Source organism: Lithobates pipiens, unplaced genomic scaffold (assembly GCF_037356315.1).
Source record: "Lithobates pipiens isolate NorthernLeopardFrog02 unplaced genomic scaffold, aLitPip1_a1.2 Scaffold_28, whole genome shotgun sequence".
NCBI classification, from domain to species: domain Eukaryota; kingdom Metazoa; phylum Chordata; class Amphibia; order Anura; family Ranidae; genus Lithobates; species Lithobates pipiens.
In genome coordinates this window covers 24,221,304-24,242,658 of record NW_027507789.1, presented here as the reverse complement: position 1 = coordinate 24,242,658, position 21,355 = coordinate 24,221,304, and the positions used below count along the sequence as shown (strand labels likewise).

The following is a 21,355-nucleotide window of genomic DNA, read 5'->3' as shown; positions in this document are numbered from 1 at the left end:
CTACAGAGGTTGGTGTTTACCTGAAGAACAATTCAGACAGATCAGGTGGGCACAAATCTAAGAAGCACAGAGTTTATAAGAAAATAAAGCTTTTCTTACCTGCGCAGGATTTGTCTGTGGTTCTTGATGTGCCCGACCATTTCGTTCCGTCCTTATGTTCGTTCGCCTCTTGTAGTTTCTTCAGCGAGTCCCTATTCGCGGCGCCAGAAATGTTAGGTGTGACCTCAACAAGTCACCTATTTGTCAGGTTATGTTACCGTTTCCCAATTGTTAGTTAGAGTTCTTATCCAAGCAAAGAGACACGGAGGTATTATTCAGTATTTCTGCTCAGAAGTCCGTCGTAACTCTGACTGTCTCTGACTGACTCTGGCTCTGAGGCTTCTTTATTACATCTTTTATAGACAGAAAAGGGCAAACATCAGCAAAATGTAAAAAAACAACATTTTCAAAGAAAAGACAATTCTCCGGGTGTTATCAGCTGATAAGACAATCTTCTGGGCGTAGACTGCTTTTTAGGGCTGATGCGGCCTCTTCTTGATGAGTACGTGACAATAGATGACGAGTCCTTATTTTACAGAGAAGGATAGAAAAATACATGTATTTAGTAAGACATACGGTCAACCATTTTGTTTCAACATATACCTTAATCCTTACACCGTTAATCGGCAATGGGCGGTTGTTAAGTGGTTAAAGATAGATCACTAGCTATATAGGTGAGGTGAATATAGTGGTGTATACTGCAGTCAGGGCACAGACAACAACCACTACACAAGAGCAAGATAGGAAATCAGCCAAAAACGATTGGTGTGTACTGTGTTGAAGGTACACAGAACACCCACTGCTTCAGATGCCAACACACTACACGAGGCCGCCTCAAAGGCGGCCTTATATAGTGTGGGGCGTGCACTACACAGCCTGAGCTATGATTGGCCACAGGCAGGATGCCTGTTGCCAATCATGGCTCTCCTCGCTGCTGGCGCTGCGATTGGCCAAGCATGCGGGGTCACAGTGCATGCTTGGCCAATCATGAGCCAGCAATGCACTGCGCCACCGCAGTGCATTGTGGTCCGCGCGCGCCACACGAATTTTGACGCGAACGGACCAAGAGTTCGGATTTCGTCGAACGGACGAACAGTCAATGTTCGAGTCGAACGTACGTTCGACTCGAACACGAAGCTCATCCCTACTGCTGACTTTTATTTTATTTTTTTAAGCGGAACACCGTGGTTAAAGTGTACACCCACTGGTTAACCCCTTCACTGCCAGTGTCATTTACACAGGAATCACTGCATTTATATAGCAGTGATTATTGTATAAATGACAATGGTCCCAAAAATGTGTCAAAAATGTCCGATGTGTCCGCCACAATGTCGCAGTCACAATAAAAATCGCTGATCGCTGCCATTACTAGTAAAAAAATTATTAATAAAAATGCCATAAAACTATCCCCTATTTTGTAAACGCTATAACTTTTGCGCAAACCAATCAATAATCGCTTATTGCGATTTTTTTTTTTTTTTACCAAAAATATGTAGAGGAATACGTATCGGCCTAAACTGAGGGAAAAAAATGTTTTTTTTATATATTTTTGGGGGATATTTATTATAACAAAAAGTAAAAAAATAATGCGTTATTTTCAAAATTGTCGCTCTATTTTTTTGTTTATAGCGCAAAAAATAAAAAACCGCAGAGGTGATCAAATACCACCAAAAGAAAGCTCTATTTGTGGGGAAAAAAAGGACGTCAATTTTGTTTGGGAGCCACGTCGCACGACCGCGCAAATTGTCAGTTAAAGCGACGCAGTGCCAAATCGCAAATAGTGGTCTGGTCTTAAGCCAGCAAAATGGTCCGGTCTGTAAGTGGTTAAAGTGTTTTTGCAAAAAAAAAAAAAAAAACTGCTGTGCAAATATTGTATGATGTAAAAGATTGCAACAATCGCCATTTTATTCCCTAGGGTCTCTGCTAAGAAAATATATATATATAATGTTTCGGGGTTATAAGTTATTTTCGAGCAGAAAATATTGATTTAAACTTGTAAACAAAAAGTGCCAGAAAAAAAGCCCTGGTAAGCAAGTGGTTAAAAAGAAAAGGAATGCAGTCACCGCATCCAATGATTGGTAATCTGCAATATATTGCATTGTTGGGTTTTGCTGTTTCTTCTGGAGGCTTCTCCCCTCTATAGTGACCCCCCCCCAACAGACTCCTAAATCTACAGGGACTATGGGATTGGAAGGGCAGACACAGGTTGCCAGGCAACCAAGAACGCACACACTACCTCCCCAGGACGCCAAACGCCGACCGGAAGTGACGGCCGCAAGGTGATGACGCGTCCCCCGGATTCCAGCAAGGCGGAGGCGGCCATTTTTGTTGTGGGCGAGGGCTGCTCCGTGCCCGGGCACAGGAATGCGGTGGCTGTGGGCGCGCAGCGCGGGAGAGCGCCGGCCGCACGGCGGACTGTGAGGAGCTCAGAGGCAGAGGATGGCGCCCAGCGCCCGGGTCATCAAGCTCGGCCGCCGATACAAGTACCTGGCCGCCGCCGCGCTGGCTCTGCTGCTGGTGCAGGGCCTGGTGGTGTGGAGCTTCAGCGCCCTGGAGGAGGGAGAGGAGGCGGACATGGTGAGAGACCATTTCTATGTGTGTGTGAGGGGAACTACAAGTCCCAGCGTGGCAGGAGCGGGCACGGGCAGCATGGGACTTGTAGTTCTCCCCCAGAACATCAGTGAAGGTGTGTCTGCCATCACCGACTGTACGGAGCGGACCTTCACAGCCCAGCGGTGTCCCCACCGGGGAGATTCCTCCATACTTCCTGTCTGGGGTCACCGGGACAGGAAGAGCTGAGTGGTCACCCCGATTTCTACCTCGGCATGTTGGTAACACCCGCCAATGTTGCAAAAAATAATCCAGAAATGTTATATATTGCATCTTCCCAAACAGATGTAGTGGCTGTATTTTTATTCGTTTTTTTTTTATTATACATCTGGTGATCTGGCCAGTAACACACCTCCTGTATTAGATGGTCTTATCTCTGGATGGAGGAGCTCAGGAGGCACAGCAGACAGCTACATTGTGTGTGTGTGTGGGGCGGGGGAGGGAGTAGGGTTTGATTGTCTTCAGCAGGGGTCCGTACGGTCCGGGGGGGTCACATGCAGCCCACTACAAGATGGTATCCAGCCCACAGCTAGGATCTCCTTTATGTGTACAGAGGGAGGTCAGCAAAGTCTGTCTGTTGTCTCCACTACAACTCCATCCGATGGGGATCCGGTGTAAGGGGGGGACTTGGATGTCAGGGAGGTCTCTGATGGAGTCCTGATGTAAGGGGGGTCTCTGATATAAGGGGGGAGGAGGCTCTGATGGGGGCATTGATGTAAGGAGAACTCTGTTGTGGCCTCAGATGTAAAGGGGAACTGTAGGCTCTGATGGAAATCCTGGTGTAGTGGGGGTCTCTGATGGGGACACTGGTGTAAAGGGGGGGGGGTCTCATGAGGACCCTGCTGTGAGGGAGGGGGTTCTAATGGGGACCCTGCTGTGTGTGTGTGTGTGTGTGGTGTGCTCTGATGGGGACCTTGGTGTAAAGAAGGGGGGCTCTCATAGGAACCCTGCTGTGGGCTCTGATGGGGACCTTGGTGTAAAGAAGGGGGGCTCTCATAGGAACCCTGCTGTGGGCTCTGATGGGGACCTTGGTGTAAAGAGGGGGGGTCTCATGGGGACCCTGCTGTGGGGGGGGGTCTCATGGGGACCCTGCTGTGGGGGGTGTCTTTCATGGGGACCCTGGTGTATGGGGGGGGCAGGGGCCACTAATGGGGACCTTGGTGTAAAGAGGGGGGTGGGCTGTGATGGGGACCCTGGTGTATGGGGGGTGGGGGTCTCTGATGGGGACTTTGTTCTGAAGACGGGGGTCTCTGCTGGGGACCCTGCTGTGTGTATGAGGTGGGGGGGCTCCGATGTTAGGGGGACTCTGCTATAAAGGAGAAGGAGTCTCTGATGGGGACATTGATGTAAGGATGACTCTGTTGTGGCCCCTGGTGTGCGGGGAACCCTGAAGTAAAGGAGGACTCCGATGGGGGAACTGTGATTGGGGCCCTAATGTAAGAGGGAACACTGATGGGGGACCCTGATGTAAGGACCCCTCAGATGGGGACAATGACATAAAGGGCAACGCCCACAAATGTGAGATTTTTTTCAGTTACACCTGTAAAGTATTGAGTAAAGCCCTTCCCTCTGTATCGGGTGGGGAAGGGAAGGGTTGAATGGCGGTCAGTGTACTTTTTGCTGTCATTGTCTCCGTGGGAAGATTTCATTTCCTTCCCCATAGACTCCGCACTGGTAGAACCGGTTCCCCGTCTCCTCCATGTCATCCATTCATCAGTACGGAGGAAACGCTCTCACTACCAAATCTGCAGAATTTATTTAACAATGCACCTTGCTGCGGGGCACAGACCATATAAATGAGATAACGGAACGCACACTTCCTCCTGCTCAGGGGCATGCTTTTTTTTTTTTTTTTTTTTGTTTTTTTTTTTGTTTTTTTTGTGCTTTGCTTACATCTGATCTGCTTTTTGGAGAGCTTTTGACAGGTGGTGGGGGGGGGGGGGGGGAAGTTGTAGTTTAGACCTGTTCACTTGAATGGGCCGCGTTCAGCAGGCGGTAATACCTGCCAACATTACGGGTATAATTTCCTGCAGCAAAGCATGTGTGGACCCCGAGCCGCTGCCTTCCCAGCTAAAAGGGGAGCAGTCGAAGGGTGGTAAAAACACTGCTTGATCATGGGGTTTTACTGCCCCCCTCTCTCCAGACTGCATGTGTAAAAGAGAGGTGTAGTTGGGGATGCTTTATGTCAGTGATGGTGAACCTTGGCACCCCAGATGTTTTGGAACTACATTTCCCATGATGCTCAAATACACTGCAGAGTGCAAAAGCATCATGGGAAATGTAGTTCCAAAACATCTGGGGGGCCAAGGTTCACAATCACTGCTTTAGGGGGTGCGGAGGGGTGAGTGAACCCTTAGGCCACGTACACACGCGGGGACTGTTCGCTCAACTTTGTTCGTCAAACAGTTTCAGCGGACAGTCCGCTCAAAATTAGCATGGACGGACTTGCCCACACACGACGAACGAACAGTCCGCTGAAACCGTGCGCGATGACGTGAACTGCACGTACGACGGGACTAGAAAACGACGTCCTATACACTGCAATGCAACCTTCGGCGTGTAAATTCTTTCTGAGCATGCGCGAGACTTAGTTTGACGAACAAGCCTACACACGGGCGGACTGTCCGCTCAAACCAAGTTTCAGCGGACAGTTTTTCGGAATTTCCGAAAAGCTTTGTTCGTCAGACTGTCCGCTGAAACTGTCCGCTGAAAGCCCACACACGAGCGGACTGTCCGCCCAAACACTGTTCAGCGGACAAAGTTGAGCGAACAGTCCCCGCGTGTGTACGCGGCCTCAGAGACACATTACTGAATATATGATGATGAACCCACACTGAAGGTTCAATTCACAAGATTTATGTTGCAATAATGAGCACTTTTCAAATGCCACTCCTGGTTTTCAGGTTTTTATTCCAGAAGGGGAAGTGAACGCTGTAAAGCTGGGTTCACACACTATATTACCAAAAGTATTGGGACGCCTGCCTTTACATGAACTTTAATGGCATCCCAGTCTTAGTCCGTAGGGTTCAATATTGAGTTGGCCCTCCCTTTGCAGCTATGACAGCTTCAACTCTTCTGGGAAGGCCGTCCACAAGGTTTAGGAGTGTGTCTATGGGAAGGTTTGACCATTCTTCCAGAAGCGCATTTGTGAGGTCAGGAACTGATGTTGGACAAGAAGGCCTGGTTCACAGTTTTCGCTCTAATTCTTTCCAAATGTGCTCTATGGGTTTGAGGTCAGGACTCTGTGCAGGCCAGTCAAGTTCCTCCACCTCAAACTCACTCATCCATGTCTATATGGACCTTGCTTTGTGCACTGGTGCACAGTCATGTTGGAACAGGAAGGGGCTATCCCCAAACTGTTCCCACAAAGTTGGGAGCATGAAATTTTCCAAAATGCCTTTGTATGCTGACCCCTTTTAATCGTTTTTAAAGAGCAACTGTCATCTCTGTCCTGCAGCGGCTCCTCCCTTGACTCGCTGTTGACTCACCAACATTCCCATTCAATATAATGGGACGGCTGCTGGTGATGCGGCAGTGACCCAACAAGGTGAGGGACGTGGCGGCAGCAGGTGAGTAGATGCCCGCTAACGGGCGCTGCCATGATAGATCTGAAATGCTCTTTAAATGTAAGGACTCATTCTTATTGGTAGTTAGAATCTCTAAGGGTTCCCGCTATTGTGAATTGGATGCGGGTTCCCGTCATACCATTCACAATAGCAGTGCGTCTTTTTTGGTCCGAATTCAGACAAAAATTCGGGCTGAAATCAGACCTGAAACGGTGACCCGGGGACACACCGGACCCCCGGCTGGGAGCCGCATGCGGAGATGGTGTGAACCCAGCCTAATATTTGCAAACAAAATGAAGGTTTCCTATTTAGAACAATAAGCTGTCAGGTTAGTAAAACGGCCATATCAGAACTGATTCAATCGTACAGTTTGTAGTGTACATAGATGTGCAAAACAATGGGATAAAGGAATATTCCTGAACTCTTTGTTTTATCTCATAGTTAGTGTGAAATTGTGTGAATGCTTTAATGTAGTGCATGTTATCTCAAGCTTGGATTCATTGAATGAGTTTACAAAAAAATGTAAATGTGTAGCACGAGGCTGTATATTCTACAATACCTAAGCTCAATTTCATGCTGAATAAACTTTTTTTTATTTTTAAATCATTGATTCTTATCTACTCTGACACTAATACAGTAATCAGTGATAATACTATACACTGTCACTGTACTAATGACACTGGTTAGGAAGGGGTGCCTAACAATGTTGTAATATGCGCTGATTTTCTGAATAGATCTATTGAGTCTTTCTCTCTAAGAAACTGACAGATCACTCCCTCTGTACACACAGTGGATATATAAATAGTCTACACACCCCTGTTAAAATGTCAGGTTTCTGTGATGTAAAAAATAAATAAGACAAAGATCAGTCATTTCAGAACATTTTTCCACCTTTAATGTGACCTCCGTTGAACAAACTGAAATCTTTTAGATGGAGGGAAGTAAAAAAAAAAAAAAAAAACGATTGCATAAGTGTGCACACCCTTGTACTAATGCCACGTACACACGATCGGAACTCCGGCCAGAAAAAGACCGATGAGAGCTTTTCATTGGAAAATGCGACCGTGTGTAAAATGTACGCTCCATCGGAATTTAGCTGTCCGAATTTCCTCCAGCCAAAATTTGATGGCAAGTTCTCAATTTTCCCGACAGAAAAAGTTCCGATCGCGTGTATGCAATTCCGATGCGCAAAAACTCACGCATGCTCAGATTCGACTACGAGACGGATGCTACTGGCTATTGAGCTTCCTTTTTCTAGTCCCGTCGTACGTGTTGTACGTCACCGCATTCTAAACAATCGGAATTTGGTGTGACCGTGTGTAGGCAAGACAGCTTGAGCGGAATTCCGTCAGAGCTTTTTCCGATGCAAATTCCGATCGCGTGTTTACGGCATTTAACATTTGTTGAAGCCCCTTTTGATTTCATTACAACACTCAGTCTTTTTGGGGTATGAGTCTATCAACATGGCACATCTTGACTTGGCAATATTTGCCCGCTCTTCTTTGCAAAAACACTCCCAAGTCTGTCAGTTTGCGAGGGGCATCCCCTGTGCACAGCCCTCTTCAGATCACCCCACAGATTTCTTCATAATTCCCTCCACCTTGACTAAGGCCCCTGTTCCAGCTGAAGGAAAAACAGCCCCATAGCATGATGCTGCCGCCACCATGCTTCACGGTGGGTATGGTGTTCTTTTAGTGATGTGCAGTGTTTTGTTTTTGCACCAAACATATCTTTTGGGATTATGGCCAAAAAGTTCAACCTTGGTTCCATCAGACCAGAACACACTTTCATGCTTTTGGAAAGACTTCAGATGTGTTTTTTGCAAAACGTAGCTGGGCTTGGATGTTTTTCTTGGTAAGAAAAGGCTTCCGTGTTGTCACTCTACCCCATGGCCCAGACATATGAAGAATACGGGAGATTGTTGTCACATGTATCACACAGCCAGTACTTGCCAGATATTCCTGCAGCTCCTTTTTAAAGTGGTTGTAAACCCTTACAAACCACTTTGACCTACAGGTAACCCTAGATTAAGGCTTACCTGTAGGTCCAAGAAATATCTCCTAAACCTACACGGTTTAGGAGATATTTTCCTGAAGACAGCCACCGCTGTCTATGGCGCATGCGCTGTAGACAGCGGCGTGCAGGCGCACTGAGCGCTGCATTTCCAACAATGGAGCTGCTGCGCGTGTCGGCTCCCGTGCGCATGCGCGGGAGTGACGTCATCGCGGCTTCGCCGAATGACAGCGGCGGAGCTGCGAGACCCACCGAGAAGATGGATGCGCCGGACTACAAGGGACAGCGGTGACTTCGCTGGCTCCTGTGTCAGGTAAGTGACACATAATGGGCTGCTATGCGATGCATAGTAGTCCATTATGCTTTACCTTTGCAGGGAATGAAAGAGGAAGTAAACTCATCAGGGTTTACTTCCTCTTTAATGTTGCTGTAGGCCTCTTGGCCGCCTCCTTGACCAGTTTTCTTCTTGTCTTTTCATCAATTTTGGAGGGACATCCAGTTCTTGGTAATGAAGCTCTCTGTGGGCCCTGGCTTTTGCTGTGGGATGCCACTAAGACCCCTTTCACACTGGGGCGCTTTGCCCTGAAAGAGCCGCTCCTCTTGTGAAAGCCCAGAGGGATTTCACATGAAAATGTGAACTAACACTATACACCTTCCCCACCTGGAGATTTGATTTACCTTCTCTTCTCTCTTCAGGGCATCCAGGGCGGATCAGAGCGATGCTCTGTGCCGGCGCTGTCCAATCAGTATCGCTCTGATCTGTCCTTCAAGTCCTGCAGAGAGAAGAGGAAGAAGAGCGGGGACTGCTGCACAGGCTGCATGGAGAGGAGTACAGCGGTGAGCAGGGTGTTCACCTTCCCCCACCCCCCCCCCCCCCCCCCAAAAAAAAGTAAGTGATCTAACACTTTAACTGCTTGCTGCAGTTTTACTGCGGCAGAGTGGCACGGGCAGGCGATCGACGTTGTGTTACATTTCTTCCTTAGGTGGCCACTAGGGACGCACTCACTCCCGGAGCTGATGAGAGTGCCCAGTGGTCTCGATGACCGCCGGGCTCCTGCGATCGCTCGTGACACGGTGAGAACCGGTTTACACACAGAGATCCCGGTTCTCTGAGGGGAGAAGTGACAGGTCGTCTGTTCATACAAAGTATGACCAGCGATCTGTCATCTCCCCTAGTCAGTCCCCTCCCTCTTCAGTTAGAACACACACAGGGAACACAGTTAACCCCTTGATCACCCCCACCCCCTCCCCCCTTAGTGTTAACCCCTTTGCTGTCAGTGACATTTTTACAGTAATTAATGCATTTTTATCAAACTGATCGCTGTATTAATGCCAATGGTCCCAAAAATGTCTGATGTGTCCGCCATAATGTCGCAGTCGCAATAAAAATCGCAGATCGCTGCCATTACTAGTAAAAAAATAAAAATGCCATAAATCTATCCCCTATTTTGTAGACGCTATAACTTTTGCGCAAACCATCAATATACGCTTATTGGGGTTATTTTTGAAAAAATAAATAAATGTAGAATACCTAAACTGAGAAAAAAAATTGTTTTTAAACCAAAAAAAAAAAAATGGGGATATTTGTTATAGCCAAAAGTACAAAATATTGTGTGTTTTTTTTTTTTTTTTTTTGTTTTATTTTGTTTTGTGTCGCTCTTCTCCTCCTGTTTTGTTTTGTTTTTTTGTTTTATAGCGCAAACAATAAAAACTGCAGGGATGATCAAATGCCACCAAAAGAAAGCTCTATTTGTGGGGGGGAAAAAAGGACGTCAAATTTTTTTTTTTGGGGGTGCAATGTCGCACGACCGCGCAATTGTCAGTTAAATCGTCGCAGTGCCGAATCACAAAAAGTGCTCTGGTCAGGAAGGGGGTAAAATCTTTTCCGGGGCTGAAGTGGTTAAAAGGGGTAGTAACCTCCCCTTCTCTCTTCTTCCCTTTTTTTTTTTACTGCCCTTCCTGACAAAGAGTAAAGTGTTAAACAACCTTCTCTGAGGATTCTCAGGTGTTTTCAATTGAATCAAATTAGAAGAATGTGTGAGTGCCCGTTCACACTACCGCGACTTGTCAGGCGACTTCGCCGCCTGACAAGTCGCGCTCCGTTCTGTACTATGGAACCGTTCTAATAGGAGCGACTCAAGTCGCGCCGACTTAGAAAAAGGTTCCTGTACTATTTTTGGGGCGACTTCAGGCAACTTGCATTGACTTCTATACAGTAGTCGTTTTGCAAGTCGCTGCTGAAGTCGTGTGCAGGTTGCGTCTTTGAGTCGCGCTGCAAGTCGTGTCGCCCCTCTGTGAACCGGCACTGATTCTTGGGAGAACGCTGGGGGGAGGCTTGTGTGAAAACTGTTTATATATACAGTTATAATGTAGAGCTTCCGGAGCTCTTTACCACTCCAGCAGCTGTCTGTAGGGGGCAGTGTGGTGCATCACATGGCTTCTTTGTTTTCACTTCATTCATGGTAATGTAGTGCAGTGCGATGTGCTGTACAGTGTTGTGTGATTTGGCACGGTGTGCTGTGATGAAATGCAGCATGTCTTCATTTTATTGAACGGTGCAGCCCTAGGCTGTGCTGTAGTGTGAATGGGAAACAATTGTTTCCTTTGTCAGTGACGGATGTTTTACTGTATTGTAAAAACATCTGTCACCACACACAGTGTGGATTAGTCCTTAATTGAACCTTATGTTTGCGGCCTGATTATAAGGCTCTGTAATGTTCGCATTTATGTACTTAAAGGAGAAGTATAGCGAAAGCTCGTTTGGCTGTACTTCTCCTATGGATCACAGGCGTGCAATTCGTTTTGCACTCCTGTGACCCGTTTTCAGCAGTGTGTGTGCTGAGGTCCGCTCTCTGCTAACGTCAGTCGGTCCAGGCTCCATGTCATCAAGACCATAGAGTCAGGATCCGCCCAGATCCCTTGACCGACACCCAACTCAGCCTCTCAGAAAGCCGCTGAGAGGTGGAGCCAGCCGCCCCCTTCCACAGCTTAGCGCTCCAATGAGCATTGAGGGGGCAGAGCAGAGAGCTGTGAGTGACAGTCAGCATCTCCCTGCACGGGGAGCTGTGAGACCCGAGCGATCTGCGGTGTTTGATCGCTCAGTTCTCAGTGAAGAGGCGCCGGGGGGATAGACTGATGCTACATCCACCTAGGTATGTATAAATAAAAAAAAAATAAAAAACCCTGAATTATTTTTTTAACCACTTCAGCCCCGGAAGCTTTTACCCCCTTAATGACCAGGTCAGTATTTGCAATACGGCACTGCGTTACTTTAACTGACGATTGTGCGGTCGTGTGACACTGTACCCAAATAAAAACTTTTTTTTTTTTTCACAAATAGAGCTTTCGTTTGGTGGTATTTGATCATCTATGCGTGTTTTTATTTTATTTTATTTTTTTTAACGCTATAAACAATAAAAAAGACGGAATACATTTTTTTTTCTGCTATAAAACATCCAATAAATGATTTTATTTTTATTAAAATCGAATTTCTTCATCAATTTAGGCCAATGTTTATTCTGTTACATATTTTTGGTCAAAATTCCAATAAGCGTATATTGATTGGTTTGCGCAAAAGTTCTAGGGGATACATTTATGGCATTTATTTTTACTTGTAATGGTGGTGATCAGCGATTTATTTATTTTTAATTTTTTTTTAGCGGGATTGCGACTTTGTGGCAAACAAATCTGACCCTTTTTTTTTTTCATTTTTTTTTTTTTTGGAACCAGTGACGTTATTGCGGTGATCAGTGCTAAAAATATTCACGGTTATTGAACTAATGACACTGGTAGGGAAGGGGTTAACATCAGCGGCGATCAAGGGGGTTAAATGTGTTTCCTCGGTGTGTTTCTAACTGTAGGGGGGGGAGGGGCTCACTGCATGGACCCTCCGATACCTGTTCCTGATTAGCAGTATCCATGCCTGACAGCACGGCGGTCTGCTTGTCTACATCGGCAGACCGCTGGTCTGTCTCTGCAGGGAAGGATCGCGGGTGGCCAGCAGACATCATGTCCACCAGGCCTGCTGATTGGCTCCCCCGGTGGCCATTGACATACACAGGTACGCGATTTTGCATAATAGAGCAGCCTTGCTGCAGTATATGTACAGCAGGCGGCTGGGAAGTTGTTAAAGAGGAACAAATACTGTAGCATATACTGCAGTCCAGGGATCCATCACTGTCCCCACCCAGGCCTCTTCTTTGCCTTGTCTATGGGTTCCTGGCATTGCCTTCCTTTAATGTGGGAAGCTTGCTGTGACTCTTTGCAGCTTCCCACTCCACTGTTTGAATGGTCCCGCGGTCTCTTGGGACCTGTGAATTCTACCAAGAGGCGGAGAGAGGAAAATTTCAGGTGGAATCGCCTAGGCGCTCTGATCGGAAGTTGAAACGGGTATCTACCACCCTAACACCCCCCCCCCCCCCCCCCCCCCCCCCTCCAGTGTGATCACTGTATCCTTTGCACACAGCTGATCATGGATTGAGATAAAGATCCGATCAGAGTGACCCTTTACCATGTGATCAATTGTGCCCAATCACAGCTGGTCACATGTAAACGAGCTTGCCAGTTATCGGCATTCCTTTCCTCACACGCTGTCACAGCATGGGGAAAGGAGAGCAGGTAACTGGCAGGTGTAACGGGAGACGTTTACACTGATAATCGGGGCACAGCCCATCAGTGCTGCCTGTCAGTGCCCATATTAAAAAAAAATAAAAAAATAAAGTTTTTTTTTTATTATTGTGCATAAACAAATGTTTTTCATTTCTATTAAACTGAATGGATTATTTTACAAGGTGAGGGGTCACAGATACTTTAAAGTGTTACTAAACCCACAACCGTAAAATTAGTCTGTATATGCAGTAAAGCATGCTTGTTATACTCCCTGTGGAACCTAAGGGGTTAATCCTCTGCATTGTGTAAAAAGGCTGTTTGATCCTGTCTCCTCTGATCCTCCCTTTTTTTACTGTTCCCAATCTCCTGATGGTACAAAATGTTGAGGGCACTCTGCACATGCTCAGTTTGGTGTGTATTGCTAGAGAGAGATGGTGTGTGTGCTTTTTTTCTTTCTTTTTCTTTCTTTTTCTTTCTTTCTTTTTCTTTTCTTTTTCTTTCTTTTTCTTTCTTTTTCTTTCTTTTTCTTTCTTTTTCTTTCTTTTTCTTTCTTTTTCTTTCTTTTTCTTTCTTTCTTTCGAGCATGTGATGGGCACAGCTCCAGACAGAGGGTCAGGGGTCCTGCAGCCTCATAGGAATGAAAGCTCCTCCGACAAGCTTTAACCAAACATTGATAGAAATCACAAGACTGCTATATACTGCTGAAGAGAAAAGGTATTTAGCAGTTTATATTCTACTAAAATAATTGCATTTCTGTATACTGTGTACTGTGGGAGACCAGATATAGTGAATGCAGGCTCCTGGGTTTAGTAACACTTTACCTCCTACTTATCCCGGTGTGCGAGCTTTGGTAATTGAGGCAGTAATAAAAGATCAGAGGGGGGGGGTAACACAAAACAAGTAAGAAAGTGGGGAAAAATAAAAGCAAACTCAGAAGTGAAACGGTCTGCTGTCTGTAGGGGCCCCAAGAGCAAAAGAATGAGTACCAAAGGCCCCCCTCTCTGCCCCAACCCACAGTGTGTGAGAACCCCTGTCAGGTGTTTATTGCTCTCTGTGATCTCACCAGGGAGATTCACCCCCTCTAGTCATCCTGGTGACAATTTGCTTTTGGTGATCGTAATGCTAAGATTTTTACATTTGTCGCATAAACTGAAATGGAGGGCAAATGCTTCAATGGGGACATCTGTACCGATGGTGATTGTTAAAGGGTGCCTGAGCTGCATTGTTACCACCCCTCTTAAACATCAAAGGCAGCCAGATGGAGGTATAGACATGCCTGGCTATGATGCTTTTGCTTCTTGGCTGCAGTGAAAATTGCACCCCCTGTTGCATCCGACAGGCAGTGCCACTGCTGAATGTATTTTTAATACATTGGGGCCGCCCGTAACTGCAACCGACCTGCAACTGAAGTTGAGGCGATATGACATTTGCAGGGTTAAAACGGGGGGGGGGGGGGGGGGGGGGTCCGTCAAATGCCACTGAAAAGCAATCCACTGTGGATTTCTTGTCAGAGGTGAGGCAATGTTCGCCACTCTTCCAAGCGTACCCATGGAGGCGATTTTCCTCACTCCCTGTTGTCTCGGGGCAGAATGTGACAGGAAATCTCCCCCCGATGGGACACAGACATCAAAAATAATCCTGACAGGAGTTCCAGACATTCTCTACTCTGTAGAAAACCAAAAAATCGTTTTAAAAAATTAGTCAGTTGGACTTTTTTATTTTTTCCTCCTCCACCATTGCTAATCTGCTTCTTCTTTTCAACTTGATTTTTTTGTATTGCAGAATGCTCAGCAGAGGAAAAATAGAAGCCCAGATAAAGCAGAGCATTCCAAGGACCCTGGTAATTCTGCAGGGCGCAGGGCTTGGAAATCAAGAGGAAAGGCAGGGAGATCAGGCAGTGAGGTAGCCAGAGTGGCAAGAGAGGCTAATCCAAGATCCAAGCTGAGCACCCGTCTTCATGTCCCCCAGGAAACGTGGCACAACCTAACCAGAGACGGCGACACCGGCAGCGTAGAAGGACCGCACCCCACGGAACGCGTTTTCATCCCAAAGTGCGACATCAAAGGAAAAGACGCCCTGTCTGCTCTATCCAGAGCCACCACCCAGAAATGCCAGCAGGAGATTGCCGACATTGTCTGTCTGCACCAGCTGGGGCAGATCATGCCCAAGAGTTTGCCCCGTTATTGCCAAACAACAGGTAATGGTTTAGGCTGCTTTTTATTTTATTTTTATTTTTTAGGCTGTCGTTAACCACTTGACCCCCTCCGGCCAATTCTGACATTTTTCACATACGTGAAAATCTGCCTTATTTTTTATTCTTTGCTAGATAATTACTTTGAACCCCCAAACATTTTTTTTATTTTTATTAATATAGTTAATTTTATTTATTTACTCTATGTTGCACTGACGCAGATACTAAGCTGCTCCGATATATAAAACTGATACCTTTTTCGTGCTGTGCTATTTGAGCCCATAGAAAATGAATGTCATAGTGACTTCAGCCTGGATTCACACGAGCGGTGTGGGAAACTGCATTTGATTCGGACACGAATCGCACTGCATTTCTGTATCCAATGCAATTCTTTGCAGTGCAATTTGAGCCCATTCATTTTGTATTTATATAAAAAAAAATAATAAAAAGGTAGGTATCGGTATTTGATATTAGCGGATACTGGATAAAAAGTATCTGTATTTGTTCTGGGTAAAAAAAACTGGTATTGTGCATCCTATATATAAATATACTAATAATAAATATACTGATTCCAGTTTTTTTTCAAAGCAAGTACGAGTACTGATACATTCCTCAAGAAATATTTATATATAAAAAAGTGTTTGTATATATTGTGTGTGTGTGTGTGTGTATATATATATATATATATATATATAATATTTCCTAGTGTTTAGAAGAAAAAAGAATTTGAGGCTTTTGTCACTTACAATTTTCAACGTCACACAGCAGAGCCCTGTAAAGGCGGCCAAAGGGAGGGAGAGACCCCCTTCCACCGCTTGGGGGGAAAAAATGGTCCCGTGGCTGTATAGCCGCTCGGATCACTTTTACGCAAGCTTTGAATTCCCACCAATGGGGCTTTAAAGTTGTGCTACTTCAGTGCAATTTCAAAGCCTCAGGTCAGTGCGCTTTTCAGATCAGCAATTTCATCGTGGCTTACGACTTCTTTTAACAGGAGTCCATGCAAGCCACAATGAAATCGCAGAAAAATAAAGCAGGAACCTTTATCAAAGTTGCTACAACTTGAATGGGTTCCATTGATGAAAATGGGGTGCGACTTGTCATGCGAATTTTGAATTGTCAAATGGCATTGATGTGAAGGAGGGCTAAAACGGAATTGCCTCCTAGAAGAAAAAAAACATTACTCGGATCATGGTTGTAGCCTCAACCATGAGCGCGGTACAACCACCTTAGTGTGTGTGTGTGTGTGTGTGTATATGTATATGTATACACACGCGCGCGCAGGTATTGTGATGAGTGGCGGAGCTGGGATCTCGCCATGGGAGTTGTTGGAAGCCATCCAGTGTGTTTTTTCCTTTTAATTAGAATAAGATTTGGTTTATTTTCATCCCAGGTAAAATGACCTCTGGCTTACAGTGGGAGGAGTCAGATGTTGGAGCTCCGCCTCCCGAGAATCCGCTGCGCATTGTTTACATGCTTGTTGTACACGGGAGAGCGGTGCGGCAATTGAAACGTCTCATCAAAGCCATTTACCACAAAGACCACTTTTACTACATACATGTAGATCAGGTAAGAGACTGCCTAATACTATAAGGAGCATCCGGTGACTTGTACACACCTTCTGCAGCACTGTGTAGCCAGAGAACCACACCATTAATCAGTGCCTACAGTTCCCTCCAGTCTGGAACATGTTACAGTGACAGCACTGTAATCTTACTTATTTGTCTGACATTGCTGAACTTCTCTCAACCGGATTACCGCTTTTAAGGGTGTTTGATATGCAAATTGGGGGACATCTATAAAGCAAATGAAAGATATAATTACATGCAAATAGGTCTATCTCTCACTTTGCAAAGTCCTGGGTACCTCTCCCGCTTTCTCTCTCTCATTGGCTCCTGTTGCTTGTCATCATAGCCAGTTTCTCAAAATTCTTGCTATGGGGGCACTTGGCAGGGGGGAGGAGCCAGGACAGGGGCCCAAAAAGAAGAGGATCAGGGCTATTATTTTATATCTGACAGATGTATGGTTCTGCCAGAGGAATTCTACGTGATCTGAGATAAGCACACAGAGCATTTATACCCATCCCTCCCTTCTGCTGCCCGTTCACAGAAGAATTAGTATTTTCTGAATGTGTTTACATACCAAGGTTTATGGGAATGGCAGCATGGACTATTGAAGATGCAGAAATCATAAGGATCAGTGTCGGGCTCCTGGAAATACAACAGAAGTCATATTCCAGGAGTACTCTATATAATTAGAGATAAGTCCAGGAGATGCCACGCACCTCCTTGGGCTTAAAGCGTTTAACCCGCAAAAATCAGATCCTGTTCCCTTAAAGCATTTTATACAGTGTGTGTGCTGCTGTGTCTTTTGGCCCCCTGTGTCACCTGGCCGATCCTGCCTGGCTATATTCCCCCCCCCCCCCCGTACACTGACAACGATATATCAGGGCTGCTCCGTCTTGGCCTCTGTCAGCTGCAGCCTGCTCTGTCTCCTGTGTCCCCACCCCGCTCCTGCTGCTCTCATACTTAACATTAAATGCTCCCATCCCTTTTTGTATTAGCACAGTAAGTCTCTGTGTTATATCATAAATATGCCTATCTTTACTGATAACGCAGCGTCTTCCTGCGATCATGTGACTCCTCGGCTCTCTCTCGCTCCACTCAGCCCCTCCCACTGGAACTGTGAGCCGGAAAGAGGAGGCACCTGATTGCAGGAAGACGCTGTGTTATCAGTACAGATAAGCATATTTATGATATGACACAGACACAGGGGAAATTATTGTTCTAATACAGAGAGGATGGGAGCTTTTTATACAAGTGACTTAACAACCACTTTAACTTATCGTGTGCCTTCACTGTTTACAAATTCCTGGAATTTAGTTTTGAGTATTGCCCCCTCTGTTCATGGACTTTTAAAGACTTCCCACTTATTTCCCCAATGCAGTAAACACACCTGACCATTTAGTGTATCGTAATGCATAGATGGGAATACACATTGGTTGTGGTGTACTGTGTTGTAAAAAGAAAAAAATGCTGGGTAGATCCTTTTTGTTTCGTGGAGGTGCATTGAGAGCCCATAGAAAGGGAAAGGGCCCATGCAATGCAACATGCATGGAACAAGGTGAATGAGCTTTTACTAATATTTATGTCTTTCTGACAGCGCTCCAATTACCTTCATAATGAAGCTGTCCAGTTGGCACAGCATTATACAAACATTCGTGTTACCCCGTGGCGAATGATTACTATCTGGGGCGGGGCCAGCCTTCTCACCATGTATTTGCGCAGCATGCAAGATCTGCTTGAAATGTCCGACTGGCCCTGGGACTTCTTTATCAACTTAAGTGCCACTGACTACCCAACCAGGTAAGTTAGAAAACACTGAAAAGAGAATTTTTATAATTCAGGCTTTGTTTTACAAATAAACATTTCATGCAGGGAAAAGGATTTCTAGAGCACTATAGGTTAGCTAAAGAGCGAGTGCTTGGCGGTAGTCGTCATGTAGGCAGGAGCTCTAACAATAACATTTAGAATGGAACTGCCAAAGGATGAGTGATTGATCTGACGTAATAATTTCCCTGTGAGCACCAATCCAAATGATTGAATTCATTGATTTGGAGGCTTTTCATTGGTCTGCACAGACCTCAACCTTACAGCCTTTGTGGTTCATTGGATTGCAATTTTTTTTTTGCTTCTATTGTGTATGTACGGAATGTAGGAAGGACCGTGGATAGTAAGCAGAATTTCAGGAAGAGGCACCAATATGAATGGTTTTCTGTTCTCTGCAAAAAAGTAAAATAACATTGAATGGTTTCAAAGAGCCACTAGGCAGGGTCCTTAAAGAGGAGCTCTGGGCTCCATCAGACAAAATTAAGTCAGCAGCTACAAATACTGCACTGGCTGACTTTTAATATTAGGACACTTACCTGCCCAGGCATCCAGTGGTGTCCTCACCTGAGCCGATTAATGAATCAGCTATCGGGTGCTGGTGCCGCCATCTTGACTAAGGGAAACAAGCAGTGGAAAAAGTTGTAAAAAAAAAAAGTTGGTAGTTTTTTTTTTCATCTTACTGCATTAAGCCTTCTGTGTGTAGCAGACTTCCTAATACTTACCTGAGCCCCATCTTTTTTTTTTTTTAACCTGCAAAAAAATGGCCATTTATTTTTTGTTTACAAGGTGAACTTGTTCTTTTAACGCTCAATTCTGGGCAGCTAAAAGAAAATTATGCCTTGCAGTGACTGCGCTGCAAGAGTTAAAGGCTTGTTAAATCTAGGAGAAGGGAGAAACTGTTACACTTGCCTGATCCTCCAATTCTCCAACAGATGGCGCACCCCACACTCCAGCTGTGGACTGTTCCTCCGCATCATCATGTCCACTGCAAGGCTATGGGCCTTGCTTTAGTCTTGATGATGTTCGAACACTGGAGGAGAGGAACCTGCCATGAATGATCTAGCAGTGGGAAGGAGCAGAGGATTGAGTAAGATCATCTTCGTCGTCCTCCCCTTTTTTTGTTTTGTTCATCTAGAACAGTGGTCTCCAAACTGCGTTCCTTTTGCTTGCCTTTACTTGGGCCATTAGTCCTCCTCCTATCACCAATAATGGGGCACTTTGAACAAAAAAAAATCCCCCTATATAAATGGGATTATAAGTGACCACCAACACCACACACAAATCAAAAACATAAATATTTTATTAACAAATACAGAACAAAAGATACACATAAATACATTAAAACCAGAGGGACCACTAAGCAAACAGTGTCCCAATGGTGTAGCAAAAATGTTATAAACGCATAATTACATAAAAAAAAAAAAAAACAATAAATATTAATCATACTCTAAGCTGATGACCCCACACCCAATAATGGGGCACTATTCCTCCCAATAATGGGGCACTGTTCCTTCCCCCTAATACCAAATGTGACCAACGTTTATTCCCACTGATGAAAGGAAAATTTTGAGTTCTGCTGGCAAGTCTGGCTCCCCTAAAGTCTGAAGGAATATAAACTGGCCCTTTGTCTAGAAAGTTTGGAGACCCCCAACCGCCCCCCCCCCCCCCCCCCCCCGATTTGGAGCAAAACAAGCATATCACCCTTGCAATGCAGGCACAGCCCGAGTACAAGGATTTATTTATTTATTTATTTTTACCAAAGTTTGGCTTTTAAAGTGGACTGGACAGTAAGGCTGCATTCACACCTGAGCGTAGCGTTTTCAAGCAGAAAATCATGCGAATTTACCGCTTTTTACCGTGATTCGCTGCGTTTTTGACCACGATTTGCCACGATTTTGTGCAGGGCAAAAGGTCACCAATGTTAAAAGAAGAAAAACGCCCAAATCTCCCTGATTCGAGCGACAAAAAGGGTTCCGTAACTTGTTTGAGCTTCAGGCGTTCGGCTTCAGGCAACATGGAGTGGAGATGTGAACCGTCTCCATTGAGAATAATAGAATTTTTCCCCTCTAGCGTTTTGTAGCTTCAGGCTTCAAGCTACAAAACGCTCAGGTGTGAATGGGGTCTTAAAATGCAACGTCAACTTATTTTATATATTGGAGCCCCCTCTCCTGTTTTGAAGAATAGCAGCTTGACAATAAAACTATAGAGGAAAAAAAAAGTTCTTCAATATACTCCCCTTATCTCTGGCATCCACCCATGGAATTCTTTGCAGGTGTTCCTTGTGTAAATGGCGGTTGTAGCTGAACCTCGTCGGGGTGCGTTTGGATTGTCGTGTAACTTCAAATGTTTTTTCTGCACACAGGACCAACGAGGAGCTGGTTCTCTTTCTATCAAAATACAGAGACAAGAATTTCCTTAAATCGCACGGCCGTGACAATGCCAGGTAAGATTTCCTCTTTAGCTAGCAAAGTCCTATATCTTGTGACCAAGAAAAAAAACAAATCTTGCCCAGCTCTTAGTCTCATCACATGTGGGGGACATGAAACTGAGAGAACAGAAAAGTGCAAAAGTTTATTGCAGTTATGTGTGCATTAAATGCATTGTTTAAGTTCACTAGGTTGAAATGCTTGAGTTTGAACGCATATCAGTTTCTTGTAATCTAGCATGTCACGCTTTAAAATTACGCACACTCGTGGAATGGCGCTGAACTTCAGTACTTAAAGTGGTTCTGCACCTTTAAAAAAATATTAAAAGCCAGCAGCTACAAATTTTGCAGCTGCTGACTTTTATTAAATTGACACTTACCTGTCCCAGGGTCCAGCGATGTCGGCGTCAGATGAGCGATCGTTTGTCTCTCTGCTGCCCCCGCCGCCATCCTCTGTCAGGGAATCGGGAAGTGAAGCATTGCGGCTTCACTGCCCGGTTCCCTACTGCGCATGCGC

The 21,355-nt window shown here is 45.3% G+C and overlaps 1 protein-coding gene across 3 annotated transcripts in view; it reads left to right on the top strand.

The window, feature by feature from the left end:
* The first annotated feature begins 2,348 nt into the window (after positions 1-2,348).
* XYLT2 (xylosyltransferase 2) overlaps positions 2,349-21,355 on the top strand; it is a 32,743-nt gene continuing 13,736 nt past the window's right edge. The window contains exons 1-5 of one of the 3 annotated variants that reach the window (XM_077458909.1): positions 2,349-2,616; positions 14,619-15,033; positions 16,418-16,593; positions 18,187-18,389; positions 20,776-20,856. In XM_077458909.1, coding sequence (XP_077315035.1) covers positions 2,479-2,616; positions 14,619-15,033; positions 16,418-16,593; positions 18,187-18,389; positions 20,776-20,856 — 1,013 coding nt within the window. In that variant the 5' untranslated portion in view covers positions 2,349-2,478. The remainder of the gene's footprint in view (positions 2,617-14,618; positions 15,034-16,417; positions 16,594-18,186; positions 18,390-20,775; positions 20,857-21,355) is intronic. The other 2 variants (XM_077458910.1, XM_077458908.1) reach the window with 2 other exon arrangements.